The 16,087-nt window shown below is 40.1% G+C and overlaps 1 protein-coding gene across 5 annotated transcripts in view; it reads left to right on the top strand.

Moving 5' to 3' along the window:
* neo1a (neogenin 1a) overlaps nucleotides 1–16,087 on the top strand; it is a 147,843-nt gene that overhangs the window by 63,794 nt on the left and 67,962 nt on the right. For all 5 annotated transcript variants that reach the window (XM_035651822.1, XM_035651820.1, XM_035651821.1 and 2 more), the window contains exons 3-4: nucleotides 14,327–14,602; nucleotides 15,861–16,011. In XM_035651822.1, the coding sequence (XP_035507715.1) occupies nucleotides 14,327–14,602; nucleotides 15,861–16,011 (427 nt within the window). The remainder of the gene's footprint in view (nucleotides 1–14,326; nucleotides 14,603–15,860; nucleotides 16,012–16,087) is intronic.

The raw sequence follows: 16,087 nt of genomic DNA, 5'->3' as shown, positions 1-16,087 counted from the left end.
GTCAATAATATTAAATCCAAAAACAATACAACAATGAAAAAAAACGTAATGATTAAAATACGTACATACATAAACATTTATGCTAATTAATAGGTAGGTTAATGCCAACCTCTGTTGTCATTGTCATTTGTCACCGAAACCATCTGAGAGAGAAGCAAAAGAAGCAGAAACCAGGGGACACAGTATCACATCCACAGCTAGCAACAGGCCAAATCCTAAATTGTTTAAAAAGCCACAAGCTGATGGAACAAAAGCCCTCATGTATCTGTTGTGTCACATCTACGGAGGTAAAACGGTAGCAATTAAACTCACTATGTATGGGGGGCTGGGAGTCCAGTAAGTTTATGGATGGAAGTGGCAAAGACTGAAACCAACAGATCACAGCAAATGAAACAACTGAAATTGAATAAAAGAACACTTTCAACATTAAACCGTATGAGCTTCCTTAAGAAAAACAATCTTTGTTTTTTACTTTTTGTGAATAAAATCAGTGTCTGCATCAAAGGTAAGTTCATCATCCAGGACAGTTCCCAAGTATTTGTGTGGCTAGACTGCAGTCACAGGCTCCCCTTTAATGATAGCAGGAGTAAGACAAGTAGGTCTCCTGCAAAAGTCGATGAACATTTATTTGGTCTTTGAGTCATTCAGTTTATTGTAGGAAAGACTGTTCACATCAACTGCAAAAGATCTCCCTACGATTCCGGTCCTCAGTATCAGAGTGTATGTGCATTCTTCCAAGCTGTAGAATAACTTGTGCTCCAAGGTCAGTGATAAGCATCTCCCCTGTTGTTTATTCACACACACATACGCACAGAAAAGGCAAAACAGCACTACCACACCACGTCTTATGTTATACACACTGGCAGCACTTTTGCTTTTATCCTCTCTCTCTGCCTCACCTTTCAGCTTTCCTGCACCCCGGTGCTGCATTTTAACACTTAGGTCTCAGTTCCAGTTACATTTACAGCCAGGGAACATAAAGCAAGCTTGGATACAGCTATTGCATCAAAGCATTTGTCTTTTTGATGTTGGGGATATACGTATTAAATCTTTCCTGAGGCGAGGAAATTATGTCCTTAAAGAACCGAAAAATGCCTACCAATTTTTATCAGTGCAACATGGATTACACAAGCAGAGACACAGGCATTAGCATAGTTTAGGCTTTATTTCCATGTAGGACAACACAAATGCTCACATATATACAATTAAGACTCATCAGAGGTTGATTTTATTGAGAGGCATTCAGCATAGCATCTGCTCAATTTGAAGGCAGTGCACTGCAGATGGACGGGAGTAATTGCTGATGCCACATTGTCAGACTGTCCAGGTGTTCTAGAGATCTGTTGCATCCTTTTCCATTAGGGTTGAGTGATTGATTAGATTGCCTTCATTGTTACTTTGTCTTCCTCACTGTTCCTGATATGATCATTTCAATACCTCAGCTTTGTTTTCCCCTCTTTGGAGCAAAGCCACTGCTGCTCATCAGTAAATATATCCCGTTCATATTTGCAAATTTAATTAACCACAATAAATAAACAGTTTACCTATCAGTACGTGTAAAGAGTTGGCCACTGGCGGTATAAATACTGCACACTGTATAATCCTCATTTTAATACTAAATCCTGCAGCTTGTTTCCACAGCATTTGATCTCGTGTTTGCTGTCGTTTACATGGCATCTGCATCTTACCAGACACGGCTAATGAACTTTGAAACTGTGTTTTGTTTTATGTCTACAAGGAGAGATTGGTCTTCTCATCATGTCAGATCCCTTGCTGAAATATGAGCAGCTCTTCTTGGCCTGTCTTTAAGGCTCACTGGAGCATCTCAGAAAGATGTTTACAGGAGTGTGAGAGAAAGAGAGAAAAAAATTAAACTGAATTCTGATCTTTTAGCTCTTGACAGGCACAATCAATCAGCTATTTCCACTGATTATATAAATCCAAGGGTACAAACTTGGCTTTAGAATTTTACAACTAATAAGCTGTTGCTGAATGTGTACTGGCTTGCCAGAACATAATACAGCTTTTTATTCTTTTCATTTTTTTCTACAATATTTTCGCTTTAATTTAAGCTCTCCGCTTTGAGCTCCTCATACTTGATCATCTGTCACTCATATGTCTAAGTCTGTTTTCCATTTTCTTTATTAAACTTGAACCTGTCAACATTTTTACAAACACAATGTAATATTTTGATCTCGAATCCCAAATTAGGGCTAGAGATGTTGTGTTTGTACGGGTGGACAGGGGGAATGGGGGGGACTGCTAACTGACGATAATTTGCCACACCATCACACCTCTCGACGAGGTAAACAATGATAAATGCCCCTAGCCATGTTAAGTGACATCATCACCCTGCACTACATCTGTGGTTTCAGAAACATCTGCTGCTCCCAAACTGCCAGTCCCATACACATGCACATGTATATTCTCACACAAATACAGGCACAGTGGCACCTGATTTGAGGATATTGGTTGTAAGAGAAACCCATCAATCTCACGATAGATTGTCAGCAGCCATTCTGCCTGTCTGTGTAGCCCACACTTTGAAAAGACAATTTCCTTTAAGTTCAGGAGTCAAGCTGGTGCTTCACATGGCATGGTTGACTGCCTGAGCTGCCTCATTGTGTCTGCAGCGCATGTCATTATCAACAATACTGCAAAACCCATGCTGATATTTCCCAAATAGCAGCTGCAGATACTTTACAATAATATGTGTCTACATAATGCTAATGTATGTGCAAATGTACATGTTAACAATCCTTTTTCAAACACAGCTCTCTTCTCATCTCCCTCATGCAGGAAATGTTTTTTGCTCTACCTTAGTTTCATTGTACTAAATTTGAAGCACACACCCACGCACAGTGTTAAAGATAAGTGCTAAATTATGCTGAAGAATAAGTCTTCTCAGTGCTTGTATGTAGCGTTTGACACATTTGCATTTATCCCCCCATAGATCGAGAGGGTTCTGTGAAAAACAGTTTGCTCTTATATCATTGTGATATGATGATAAACTATATGTCAACCTTTTTTTTAAATAAGTAGATATGCCTAATAATTTTAATGTTTGTAAGAAAATGTGGTTGAATTCATACTGAATGCTACCCCGCTGAGGTCCTAGTTTCTGCCTTCCAGAGGCTCTCCTCCTCTCTGTTCTCCCCTCTCTGTTCCGTACTCCATCATTTCTGCTGAGGAAGATGCTCCATTTTACTTTGGCCCCATCCTCCATCCATCTCATTTCCCCACTAGCTGCTCTTGCAGGGCTGGAGCATAAACAGAGCAACAGAGCTGCTGATAGCATCTACAGATGTGCCGCCAACATCCCCAGATAAGAACCAGTAGCAGCATGCCCCTCTCTAGCAAACAATAGAGCTCCCACTAAAATGTGTGGTGGGAAGATGAAGAGGAAAGGGGAGGGGTGATAGGAACGGGTGGAGACTGAATGAATGCGACTCGGAGAGTAATGTAGGGAATGAGAAAGAGACAGCACAGTGGCAGAGAAGAGGCTGAAAAATTGGAAGGAGAGCTGGATGGGCCTGGAGGGAGGGAGGGAGGGAGAGAGAGAGAGTGGGGCAAATGAAGGGGAGAGATGAATATGGAGAGGTTATCCCTTCAGCTCCTATCTATGTGTCCATCAACAGCAGGACAGGGGTGTGTTTGGCTCCTTTATCTGGATGGCCTGTTGGGCTAGTGGAGGGTGGAGGGGCCCTTCATTCCAGTGGAGGGGGGCGTTGCTCCGGGGGCCTTAAGGAAACAAGCAATTGACGAAAGATGTGAGGACGGGCCAGTGATAGCTGCTCTTTGTGGCATCTGTGTTGGATTTGATTGACATCTCCTTCATACACTTCTCTGACATTGGCGGCTGCTCTGTTGAGCTCCTCTCTGCATCCTCTCACCTCCTCCTCCCGTCTTCCCTCTGATAAGGGAGTGAGGGAAAGGGGGGAGGTGAGACAGAAAGAGCAAAGGGATGTACGGTTGTAGTGCCAACACATTTATCTGTGCTTGGATAATGGGAGCAGCAACGGTCTCCCGTGGCAACGACCTCTGCAGAAGGTTAGCTTCAAAATGGGCCAAGAATGAGCTAAATTCCCTGTGATAAAATAAGACACCTTAACATGATTAAGGACCGTAATGCAATCAGTATTGTTTCAGCTACAACTCAATTACCTGTAATGAAAAAGGGCTCTTTTCCCCTAGATACTGGGGGATGTTAGCTTGGCTGGAGGTCTTACTGTGCACAGGTGAAATGCACATGGGAAGCAGAAGAGACACGTGGTACCCTGGAAGGAGAGATTAAACGCTTACATGCTGACTCACAAACTGAGGGTCACGCACAACTATTAAGTCCAACATACACGCACAGTCACATCCCTCAGCTTCCTGTGCCACAGTTAAAAAGATGTGCATGCAACAAACATGCCACTAGAGCTGATAGAGCTGATTCTAGTAGAACAAAACAAATTAATTAGTTTGGTCATTTTTAAGCCTCATCATAATGAATTGAGAAGATATTCTACATATTAATTAATAATGAAAATATCACCACCATCCTGCTGCCTTAGATCCCAGTTACTAGTGTGAAAAAAAGAAATTTTTTTTATCCACAAGGCTAAACACAGTGACATCTCAAAAGCTGACAAATGACCCCTGCTGTGTGGGTGCGGTGGCTGGCCGGATGGCTCGTAATGACTATTGACAGTTTTTTGTCTGTGTGGAGAAGAAAGGATTGCACAGAGACTCATACATTTTGCATATCGGGTTTCATGGTTTTGCTTGTTATTGCAGGCACATTACTTTGTTACAACTTTATTACAACTACAACAAGCATGTATATGCTTGTTGTAGTTTGATTAAAGCTTTTTACAAAATAATAATTAGTGTTGGATGGTGAGTACTGTGTTTTTCTGTCCCATTAATAACGTGGTAATGGTCTAAATCAAATAGCAGGACTGTTCTAATTGAAACTATTTGAATCATACAGATGCTTTGATTAATAACTTAAAGTTTCCATTAGAGAAATAGAAATATTTGGTGTTATTTTGGCCATTGTAATTTTCATGCTAGTATTGATAACCTGTAAAAACTAAGGACAAGACTTGGACTTGGTGAAAAACTGTCCTAATAATAATCCTTCCTCACACAAATTAACAGGCTGCTTGTATTTGAATCAGCTACAGTGAGAATGATTTAATACAGTTTACTACTACACATTATTTAGCTGGTTGACATGTTTAAAAAGAACAATATATCACAGTTACAGAATTCTAAACAAAGATTTTTGATTGATTTCTTTCTTGTTGATGTTCCCATGGCAACTGACCCGGCCTCCATCACATGTCCGTCTCCATCCGTGAGCCTCCTTGTCGTCTTTCCTCTGTATGTTCCCACAACAGGCAATCAGGAGCTGTCAGGGTACCAACTGTGTCTCATCCTGATGTGTCATTTCCCATCTAGACACAATTAATTGTGTATGATTTCATTGTACGCTGATCTGTTTTTTTTTTTTAGAAAAGAAATTCATTAAACAAGGAACATGTCACAGCACATTGCACAATGGAGAGGAAGAGGTTACTGACATTTGTTCAGAGTCGACCTGTATAGTATAGCGTGTGCTATACTGCTTATCTTCCTGAGCGTTGTTGTAAAAACAAAGCAAGAAATCACTTCTGTAAAGAGGGAGAAATGTACTAATCAGGCGGAGGTGACTTCTCCTTGCCTCAGTTGCACTCTAAACAGCAGCTGCGCCCCAGGGCCCATCCGCTGATAGTCATAAATGTTTAGAAGGGCGTTCTTTGCGCAACATCTGGCCTGCACCCAGAGTGGTTTAGCAGTTAAAAATATCCCTCCCCTGGCTAAAAGCTATCAGAGATGTTAAGCCCTGCAGAGTTAGCTTAACATTCTTAAAGGCATCTGCTGGCTGAGGATCAATGCCTTCAGTACACTACTACTACTCCAATAGACTTCTGTTTGCAGATTTCAAAAATGAAATGATGTATTTTTTTTTACTGACCTCCTGCCGTTATCATTGTCTTGAGGTTGTCATGTTGGCAATTTAACAGTAGGCTGATGTGTCATCCTGGGACACCAGTTGTCTTGTAAGAGTTTTACTGTACTCTCTTCAGGCACTGGATGGTTACAAGGTCAGGATATGCTCTTTCTGTCATCTCCTGCACCCAAGAGGCATTTTTACAGCCCAGTAGATAAAATAAGAAGCCCTGTCTGAGGTCGACTCCTGTGGAACACCACTCATCCATCTCCTGTCTGTCCTTCTAAAGTGTGTACACAACACAAGAGCAGTTCTGTGTTAGGGAGTGTGTATGCTTTCGTGGTTGCCATTGTTCTGAAAACATGTCACAGAGTACTGATTCATCTTGAAGCCACAGTCTTTCCACTGATTACCTGATTGTTCATTACATGGTTCTGATTTGGAGTAAGTCACTCTACATTTAGCTCAGTTGTAAACTGGTGTCATTGTTATTCGTTTATGTTAACAGACAGCTGTTTGGATCCGATGAAATGTATTTGATGAGTGAAGATTTAGACCGTTTTTTATGGTCTAACATCGTTTCTGTTATGGCAGTCTCTCCCAGTCACCTCTCCCTGTTGGTGAAAAAGACAAATATGTTGTGATGACACAGCCAGACTGTGCATTTCATCATTTGCACAGTATGTGAGGCTTGTCAGGCTTCATACATGATGAAGTGCCTCTGTGACTTCTTTATTAGATTCCGACACACACTCATTAATTAATCCTGTTTTCATTCTTGTCAATCTTGGGAGACCTCCCACCTGTCACCCCCCGACAGGATGAAGGTTGTTGTTACTCTTTACGGTGGAGCAAGTGAAGAACATCAGCAAACATCTTTCCTAGAACTGACAGGACCTTCAAAGTTTCTGTTTTAATCACTTCTCTTTACTTCAGTATGAAAGAAGTAAACTTTGTTTTCCTTTCCTCCTGGTTGGTTGTACAGATTTAAACTTGCAAGTTTAAATGTATTTTTAGACTAACACCCACAGTCTTTCTCATAAATTGGTGGCTATACGTCAATTATATCTTCCCCTATCAGGGCATACTAACTTTGTGATTAAACATTGAGGTTTTCTTTGTAAAATACTTAAATCAACCCCGTTTCTGACCACATCCCATATTCGTATTAAACCAAAAGAAGTAAAAGCAAACTCCCTCTTGGCATAGGATATAAAGAATTCATGCTGTGGTTTTCATGTAACATGCACAGCCACTTAAGAACTTCACTAAAGCACCACCCCTCAAAGCCAAATTTCACAATGATCTCGCGTGCATTAGAGAGATAGAATAATCATTTTTTCTGTGTACCATAAACCCTGAAGTGCCTGTATTAGGAGTGATAATGGGGTGAACAGTGTCGTCTCTGTGTTGTTTGGAGGGAATGTGTTTGAGTGGGTTTTGCAGTAGAATGCAATTAAAGTTTGAGAACAGAAGGAGGAATATACCCACTCCTCATCTCTCTTAGTTTTTATGTAACTACCCGTCAGCTTCCATGGTGTTGCCTGCACTTGTGCACACAACTTTCATACACATACAGAGTGCCATAATGTATTTAAAATCACACATAACCAGTGATTTACCTATGAGACGTTTATTTTCTCGTGCTAAACACAGTTTTTTGGCCCAATGGCACTTTTTCTGAAACCCAGACAGATTTATATAATAATTGAATCTTTGAAAGTAAAATGTAAACCCAGAAATTGGATGTATAACACTCAAATAAGTGAAATGTCTAATTTTTTTTAAGGCTTCAACCTTCAACCTAAAAATATCACATGAACTCCTTACAACTTGTACAGAAAAAAAATTAAACAGAACAAGGTACCCAAGATTTTCCTTTATGAATTGGTAAATCAGGATAATTTTCATATTAAGAAATAATGTCCAACTGTACAAGCTAACACAGTACTACATTAGATCTTGTAATATTCAGTTTTTACAAAGGGAGGATTGATTGCAATTTTGACTACTACAATTGTATTAGATTATACAGATGTATCGAATAAACTGGTAACTCACAGTGATATCTGCATAGTTTCCTTTTGTGTTTGACTGACTGGATTGTACATTTGAAATCCCCTCAAAGTACAAATTAGGCTTTACTGTTTTAATAGTACTTCACTGTTTTTACCATAACAACAGAATATAAGTGTGTAGGTTGAATGGCATGATTTGCTGTAATGGAGGAAGCCCTTAGAAATATTCTCCCCTGAAGTTCTGAAACCTTCAATTAGGGAATTAATTATCACTCACGCTGCAGCTGGCCTTAAAGGAAGCATGAACAGAAAGGAGGCACTGAACTGAATAAAGCAAAGTACATATTGTACAGGGAGATGTTATAGCAGGGAAGTACATTAAGACTTCGCCTAAGCACACACTTCTCAAAGCCAGTACATCTAATAGACATTTTTGTCTTTTTTTTTGTTGGACTACTTGATTACCCTGCCAGTCCTCCATTCACCCTGAGTCTCAGATTTTCATTGCCATTGATTGGATGTCTTCACACTCGGTCCAATTTACTCTTCATCCAGGGTTGTATCTGTTACATTGCTGCCTGAAATTGGTCTTTTTTTGGCTCAGCAAACTTGATTTGGCTCTGTCTGGTTTTGTGAAATTCATAAATGCACCAGCAATAGGATTGTGATTTTTTCCCCCCTGTATTTGTGTGTATGGGTTGCAAAACTGTAATTGATGTATTGATAAGGGATGACAATGTTGCAGTAAAAGGTGGAGCTAGTGAGGATGTTATTATCTTGCTTTAAAGGAAAACTCTACTCCCTTTGGATGGTCATACACCAGTAAATAGCAATTTGTAACAGTCTGTGCATTCTACGAATTATTCTAACACAAAGGCCTTCAATTTACTTTTTTAGTGTACTTACTTCCCTTCAACCTGACTTGTGTACTTCAATTTCAGGTATTGATTTCCTGCATTTCCCAGTATGACTCTCACCAACCCCCAGAGAATGGGCGTGAACTTGTTGAATTCAGAGAGGAAGAAAGAGAGTGAGAAGTAGTGGAAATAATAGCATGATAAGAATGTCACAGTACATTCTGGTCTACTGATTCTGCTATCAGTCTAGAAATTGGAATCTCTGTCTCTTTTGTGATCCATTTATTCCTTCTGATCGTTCATGATTGCCAAATGTCAAATCTAGAGAGAAGACCCTTTTCTTTGGACTGAAGCCAAATCCAAATATTCTGAATCTTAAGCTATCAAGCTCCATTGCAGATGTGCTGGAAGGATCTAGAAATAGTGTCACATTGTCTAGATATGTTTGCACAATAGTTATAAGCAATAATTACACAACTAAAACACAAATTTGACTCAGCAATGCAAGATAAATCCTCAATAGCTGTCTTTATGTTTTTCAGCATTGCATTTAAGTTAAACTGTAATATCCTTAATCTTTATCTCCCATCATGTGTTCCCTTCATATTTTGCTGTGCCAGCAGGGGGCATAAGCCACAGCTGGAAAACAGCCCAAGTGACTGTTCAGTCCAGTCTAGTACAAGGAAACAAGGTAGATGTAATATTTTAGTCCGAGGGATCCGCCAATAAGTCCCGCAACTGAGGCCATAGACCTTGTGCAGGTATCAGGCCGTGTGTGTTGCTTCTGTTTTCTGTCTCTCTTGCTGAAATTGAAAGTCTTTATCGCCACAGCCATTCAGCCTCTGCAGCATAAAGTTTCTTTGGTTTTTTTTGTATCTCTCTTAAGTCGTTACACTAATCGCAAATTAAAGAATTCAAATAAGGCTGCTGTTGTGCAACATAGTTTTTAAGTGGTTATCTTGTTTAGCATTAGGAATTGTGGAAATTGTCCTTTTCATCATTTGCCAGTGTAAAGATTTGTGTCTTTGAAGAATTACCATATAGACTATTCTTTGAGTACCAGAGCCCCAGCATTTAATTTTTATCCTTCCTCTTTGTGAATACAGTTGCTGTTTCAGAGATAAATGTGAACTGATTTGGACAGTTATGCAATACGTGGATTTTACTGCCTCTGAATAATAATCTAGTTAGAGTTGGTAGAACACAAAATAATAAATATTTATATAGATTGCATTAATAAGTTAAACTATTCCAGAAAAAAACATTTATTTAAAAAATACCAGTAGTCAAATAGGGTAATGTCTATGGTAATGCTAGGAAGTAAATAATTAAAGCTTAAAATAAAAAGCAGCTGTGTGCCAAACAACATCAAGTAAGTGTCCTGTTCAGATGATGTACTCAAGTTACATCTTGTCTGTTAAACAGTTCAAGTCTAAATGGCTTGGAAAATATGAGTTTGCTCCACTTTTTTGATCTTTGTATTTATTTATTTATTTATTTATTTATTACATTCCAAATATCTCACAGTGGAAAATGTGTTATTTCATGTAACCAGTCGAAACACAGCATTTTGTCAGGCCAGAGCCATATAAGGAGGTATAAGTCCTCTGGGCAGCTCCAAAATGTAAGCCAGTTTCCTTTTTTTTCCTTAATTACTTAAACTGACTCTGCTTGAAAATATGTAACAAAGAGCACTGTTGTATTTTTGATCCAAGGTGAAAGGCAGCCATTCTGCAGTCAGTTACTAATTCAGCTGAATCTAGAGGGAGATCCTTAAAGCCTTGTGCATATTTCATTAAGCTGCTCATTGTTATTCTATACCTGATTTTAATTAAGAATAGTAGGAACCCAACTGTGTGATTTAAGTGTATGTCTGTGTATGTGCATGTGTGCATACTCGGTTTTGCTCTGAGGCAGGGTAGACAGTCGTTACGCCTGTTCGTAGCTCTCTGCAGCACAATTCTTCTCTGCTAATCTCCATCCAGTGATGGACACATTCATTCATTAGCATTCATATGATTATAAGCTCTGCTGGCAAAGCTGAGCAGATGATGTAGGGTTTGGTGAATCTTACCAACCACTCTTCACAGAGAGGAGGCATTCGATGCCACCACTTGGTTAACTGCTTTATTTTCAAGGAATATGTTGTTTGGAGGCACAATAAAATCAGTGGAATCACATTTTGCTCCCATTTATGCTGCATGAAATGAACAAAGGAACTGCTTTCCATTAGCATAAAACTCGCTACATTCTTGTGCTTTGACCACTGAGACACTATTGCTCTCTTGAAATCATTTGGCCTTATTACACTCTGGTAATAAGTGTTGAGATTGGCACCATAACACTTCTGTTCAATAGATGGTGCTGTGCAAGGGTGTGGAAAATGAACCCCCACCCCCCATCGAGTCGATTTAAATGGAGAGTTGTGATTAATTGGAATCGATAGCGTTGGCATCGACACTCATCACTCCTCATCTACAAAGCTCTGCCTTGACCCACACTTAATGTGCTTATGTACACTTCAGTTAGTCCACACAACACACACACATGGGCACTTGCATGCATATTCGAGACATCATAACGTGAAGCATCCCCTTCGTTAACACTGGCTGTTACAAAATGGCACAGCTACATCTTAAGTCATGCCTGTGTGAGTTAGGATCCCCACATACACTTACTTACACACACACACACATCCTTCCCAGCAAACTGATGAACTCAGCCTGGAGAGGTGATGAGGCTGGAGGAACAAAGGATTAGTCGATTGAGAGCTGCAGAGTCATTGCAGACTGAATTAGAAAGTGCTCACAACCATCGGAACTAAAGTTGTGAGGGTATAATGCTTTCTCTCCTCTTTGCAAAGGTTCAGTCTTTGTAAAACTATAATTTCTAGTCATGTCTTTAACTGGTGTCTCATGAATTTCAGGGCTTTTCCCTCCTTGTCCTCTTTGGGCCAAATGTCAAGTCTCAAGCCATTACACAAAGTTGTGGGTATATCTCTTGCTATTAGACCTGGGGCGCATTAACTCAGGGAATTGTCTTCAACCTCATCTTTTGAAATGTCATTGCTCCGTTATTCTCCAGTATTCTCCTTCTTTTATAGAGAGCGCTGTCTAAAGTTTAACATTTCAGTTACAGCTGGCCCAGGCCTCCAGTTATCAGCTTGGTACAGTTAGGCTGTGAGCCAGGACAGCTACATTGTTTGATTTTGGCTTGGAGTAACTACAAGTGTTTATTGTGCTTTGTGGATCCATGAAGATTCGAGTGCATAATCGTTCAGTATCTTGAGCGCTAATGACATTGTTTGTGTGTCCGTGTTTGTCGAGTAAGATTAGACAAACGTATCAGCTTGTCTGCATGTGGAGCAGACCTAATATTGTCCACTTTGAGAAGTGAATAAAGTTTATTAATGTCACTCTTTTGCACAGAAACCATATAAGGCAAAATAAATAGGATGCTTAGGACCACTCCACTGAAACTGAGAGAGACATGCACACAAATAAACAGTTTCTGACGCACTGTAGTAACATCATTTTCCTTCAGTAAAGCCTTGGTGCGTTGGTTAATACGGTATAATAAGTAACAGATAAAATAATGTATATTTTTGTTAATATCATCAAGATAATGATATTAATCAGCATAACCGGGAAAATTAAAGACCATCTGCAGGCATATATTAGCTTCCAATTTATAGTGTAACCGAACATTCAGATTCAGTGGACCACCATCATATAACTACCATTATAACCTCCTGGCTACAGCTACATAACCTGCAATGGAATTTATTTATTTTAAACATTCATTCTATTTTTCTTGATTAATGAAGTCTTCATTGAAAGCCTGATGTATATCCCAGAATTCCCCCTACCTGATTACTCAGGCTGCACTACAGCTGCTAATCATTTGATTCAGTGTAGAGCTTCAGTGAGTCTAATCTAAATGATTCAGCTGAGGATTTTTCCACCCTGGCATGATTATACAGTAGGTGATTGGCAGCTTTGATACAAAAATATCAGTACTGGGATCTACTAAACCCATATTAGCTGAACTGTTGTGCTGAAATATCCTCGGAGAGGCTGTGTGCATTGGCCCGGGCCAGAGGAGAGTGTCTAGCTGTTGGGGCCTTATCTTAAAGTGTGATTTACCGCGGAGACACTCTTGGCAGGGGATTTAAAGAGCTGTCTGTAGGTGAGAGGGGGCAGAGACACCAAATCGTCACTCAGCAAGTGTTCAGCATCATTTCCTGAAGAACACAGTTGCAGCGGGCAGACTTGCTTTCATAAATAGATAAACACGCACTGAAATGAGCATCTTCTTTCATTCTTAGTCACACATATTTTTTCTGTTTTGTGTGCTTCTTTCTTACACACACATTACCAAGGAGACAAACACAGTCAGCCCAAAAACTCAAGAGGCCCACCATGATAATGAAACAGCATGATATTCTTTTTATTGTAGATGGAGTAGCCTTCCTACTTTTTAAAAACAACTCTTCCTTCTTCCCTAATAAACCCAAGAATACCATTTGCAGTTTACACATTGTAAGTTATTTTTAATTGAAGCCATTGTGTGCGATTGTTTCGAACGTGGCCCGGCAGTGTTGGTTTCAGATCAATGGCTTCAAACGCAGGAAATAATTATTTTGCGGTGAGATGAAAGTCGGGGTACAGCAGCACAAACAGCCTGTGGATCCAGCCTTTTTTAATTAGTGCTGTGTGTCTCCTGCTCTGCGTGGCAAATTAACATCCACCATCGAGGATAAGTGATTGTGCTACACAACTGTGTGTGGGTGGTTGTACGTGTGTGCATAAAGATTTGTGTGCGCAAGAGTTCGGGGGTAGGTGGGGGTTAAATTTTTTGGCCCTTTCCATTCCTGAGAATCTATCCTGAATATGGATCGCAAGATTTCACGTCCAATATGCTGTTGTGTTTTCCAGCATAAAAGATTAAACCGAAAATAGTTAAAAACAAGTTTTTACAACTTTCCTAGGCTGCTGTGTTAAAGGTCCAGAATCAGTCTGTTTGTTTTTCCAATGTGGCTGAGAAAAAATATTCCAAATATTTAAAAAAACAACAACTATTTGTTCAATTTAAATTGGGTAACAATAGCAGCTTTTTTCTCAAAATAAAATGCGTCACGGATACTGCATTTGGTCTGAAAGGGTTCGATTTTTTTTCATAGTTTCAAATTTAGCTTGGTTTTAAATCTTAAGTAAGTAAAACACAAGTAAGAAAATAGTGTCATGTAGAATCTCATTGCTCATACTAATAAGTTGATGAGCAAACATGTGTTCAGGGCCTTTAAACCCTTCAGTGTGTATGTATACTGTATGAAGGGAACCTTTTTAATTCTCATTGTTTGTGACCTTTCATTTCTTACCTCTGAAATTTTTCTGAAATATTTGTTATTCTGTTGATGTTTGAAGTGAGGGCCGTTTTTACATCCTTGTCTTGTCGTTATCTTTCAGGGATGCCCAGGTTTGCCAGCCAGCCATCGTCGGCCACTGTGCATCAAGGGAGCAGCCATGTGATGCCATGTGAGGTCAATTCAGATCTGGTGCCCTTCACTCGGTGGGAGAAAGACCGCCAGCTGCTGGAGTTGAGCACCAGGCTGGTCCAGCTGCCCAGCGGAGCCCTGGTGATCAGCAACGCCTCGGAGGCCGACGCTGGGCTTTACCGCTGTCTGGTCGAAAATGTTGGGCCGTCCAAGTCCAGTGATGAGGCTCAGCTCCAGATAGTTCCAGGTAATTTGAGGAAAGAAAGTTTTATCAGACTGTGGGCGAAATGTTGTCCAGTAAGAATTTAATCAGTGAGTTTTTTTGAGCTAGATATCAGATTCTAAAGTTATAATTTCTGTCCCAAACATATGATACTGATAATGATTTTAGATTAGTTGGGCACTACACGTCCATTGTTATCCAGAAGTGAAAGCATTTTTTATGCTTGTCCTCAATTTTACCTGTTCACATCCTTGAGTGTAGTGCAATTATGTTTCTATTGTAGGAGCTCTTGTGCAGCAAATTGAAATTAAAATCTAGTTCGGAGTATTATTTGATTACAGTGGTACATGGTGTCCTCTCTGGGTTGCTCATTAGCTTCAGCATGAAGAAATCTGTAGTGTAGTGAGAGATGGTTGAATGCCAAAAGGTGAGGTAGAACCCCCACTGGGGTTATCAGGGATGCTAACGGTAACTCAGTTGTTGCTCAAAAGGGGGCTGAATTCCATTGTGGCAGTGTCTCGCCTCGCCCCTCTACAAGTTTTATTTACTGAGTTGTTAAGCACCAGGCTCCTGGCAGCACAGAAAAGATATTAGAGGTCATAAATCAGGCTTCAACAAGACCCCAGTGGGGGTCTTTATCTCTGTGTGTCTCCTCCAAGGAAGTGTGGTAGAGTGGCAAAAGGCTGAATGCATACAGAAGGAAAACTCATAAAGCTGTTTGAGGAAATTGAAAGAAATTTTGTTTGCTGTTCGGATGCTGCCAGATGTTTAAGCGACAGAAATACATTTATAGTTATTTGGTTTCTTTTGAAGTAACAAATCAGCCTGAGGATAAAGAAACTTGAGGGTTTCCAGAGAAAGTTGAAAAAAAAAAGCCTTAATTTCTTTTTTTTTTGGTTTTTGTCCAAGAGAAAGATAAAACAATGATGCTTTTAGTTATTTTCTTAAAGTCCTGTGTATGTGCTGGGGTCACACACGACCCTCTGGTTATTGCAGGCTGCCACTCAAGCAGTTAGTTACAGCTGGAATGTATATGGGATCACTCTGAACTCCTAAAGAGCCGAGACTTCATCTGTCTCAGACATCAACATGGCCATTATTCATCTGACCATTCTTGGTGTCGGTGTCAGGAACAACTACCCATCAGTCTTTAGTTCTTTTGAAGTTTTTAAGACAGATGACACCCGTTAACGTAGAAGGTTGCAGCTCTGCTTCACTTACTCACCCCAACCTTAACCTCAGCCTGAACCCTGACCTTTTTTTTTTCTTTCTCCCATCTAAGAAACTGGAGAAGACAGAAAGCTGGAGTTCCTGGTGCAGCCTGTGTCTTTGACCAAGGTGGTGGGCGCCAGCGTGCTTCTGCCCTGCGCGGCCACTGGTTACCCAGTGCCGCACATCCGTTGGATGTTTGGAGACAAGCTGCTAGAAGAAAGGTATGAGCATGAACTCTGTTTTGATTCATTTATATATGCTACATATGTCCACTCTTACTTGTGTAGAAAACGGTGT

The sequence above is a fragment of the Morone saxatilis genome, unplaced genomic scaffold (genome assembly GCF_004916995.1).
Source record: "Morone saxatilis isolate NCDOM2014 unplaced genomic scaffold, NCSU_SB_2.0 Contig11, whole genome shotgun sequence".
Lineage (NCBI taxonomy): Eukaryota > Metazoa > Chordata > Actinopteri > Moronidae > Morone > Morone saxatilis.
This window is presented reverse-complemented; position numbering and strand designations above follow the sequence as displayed.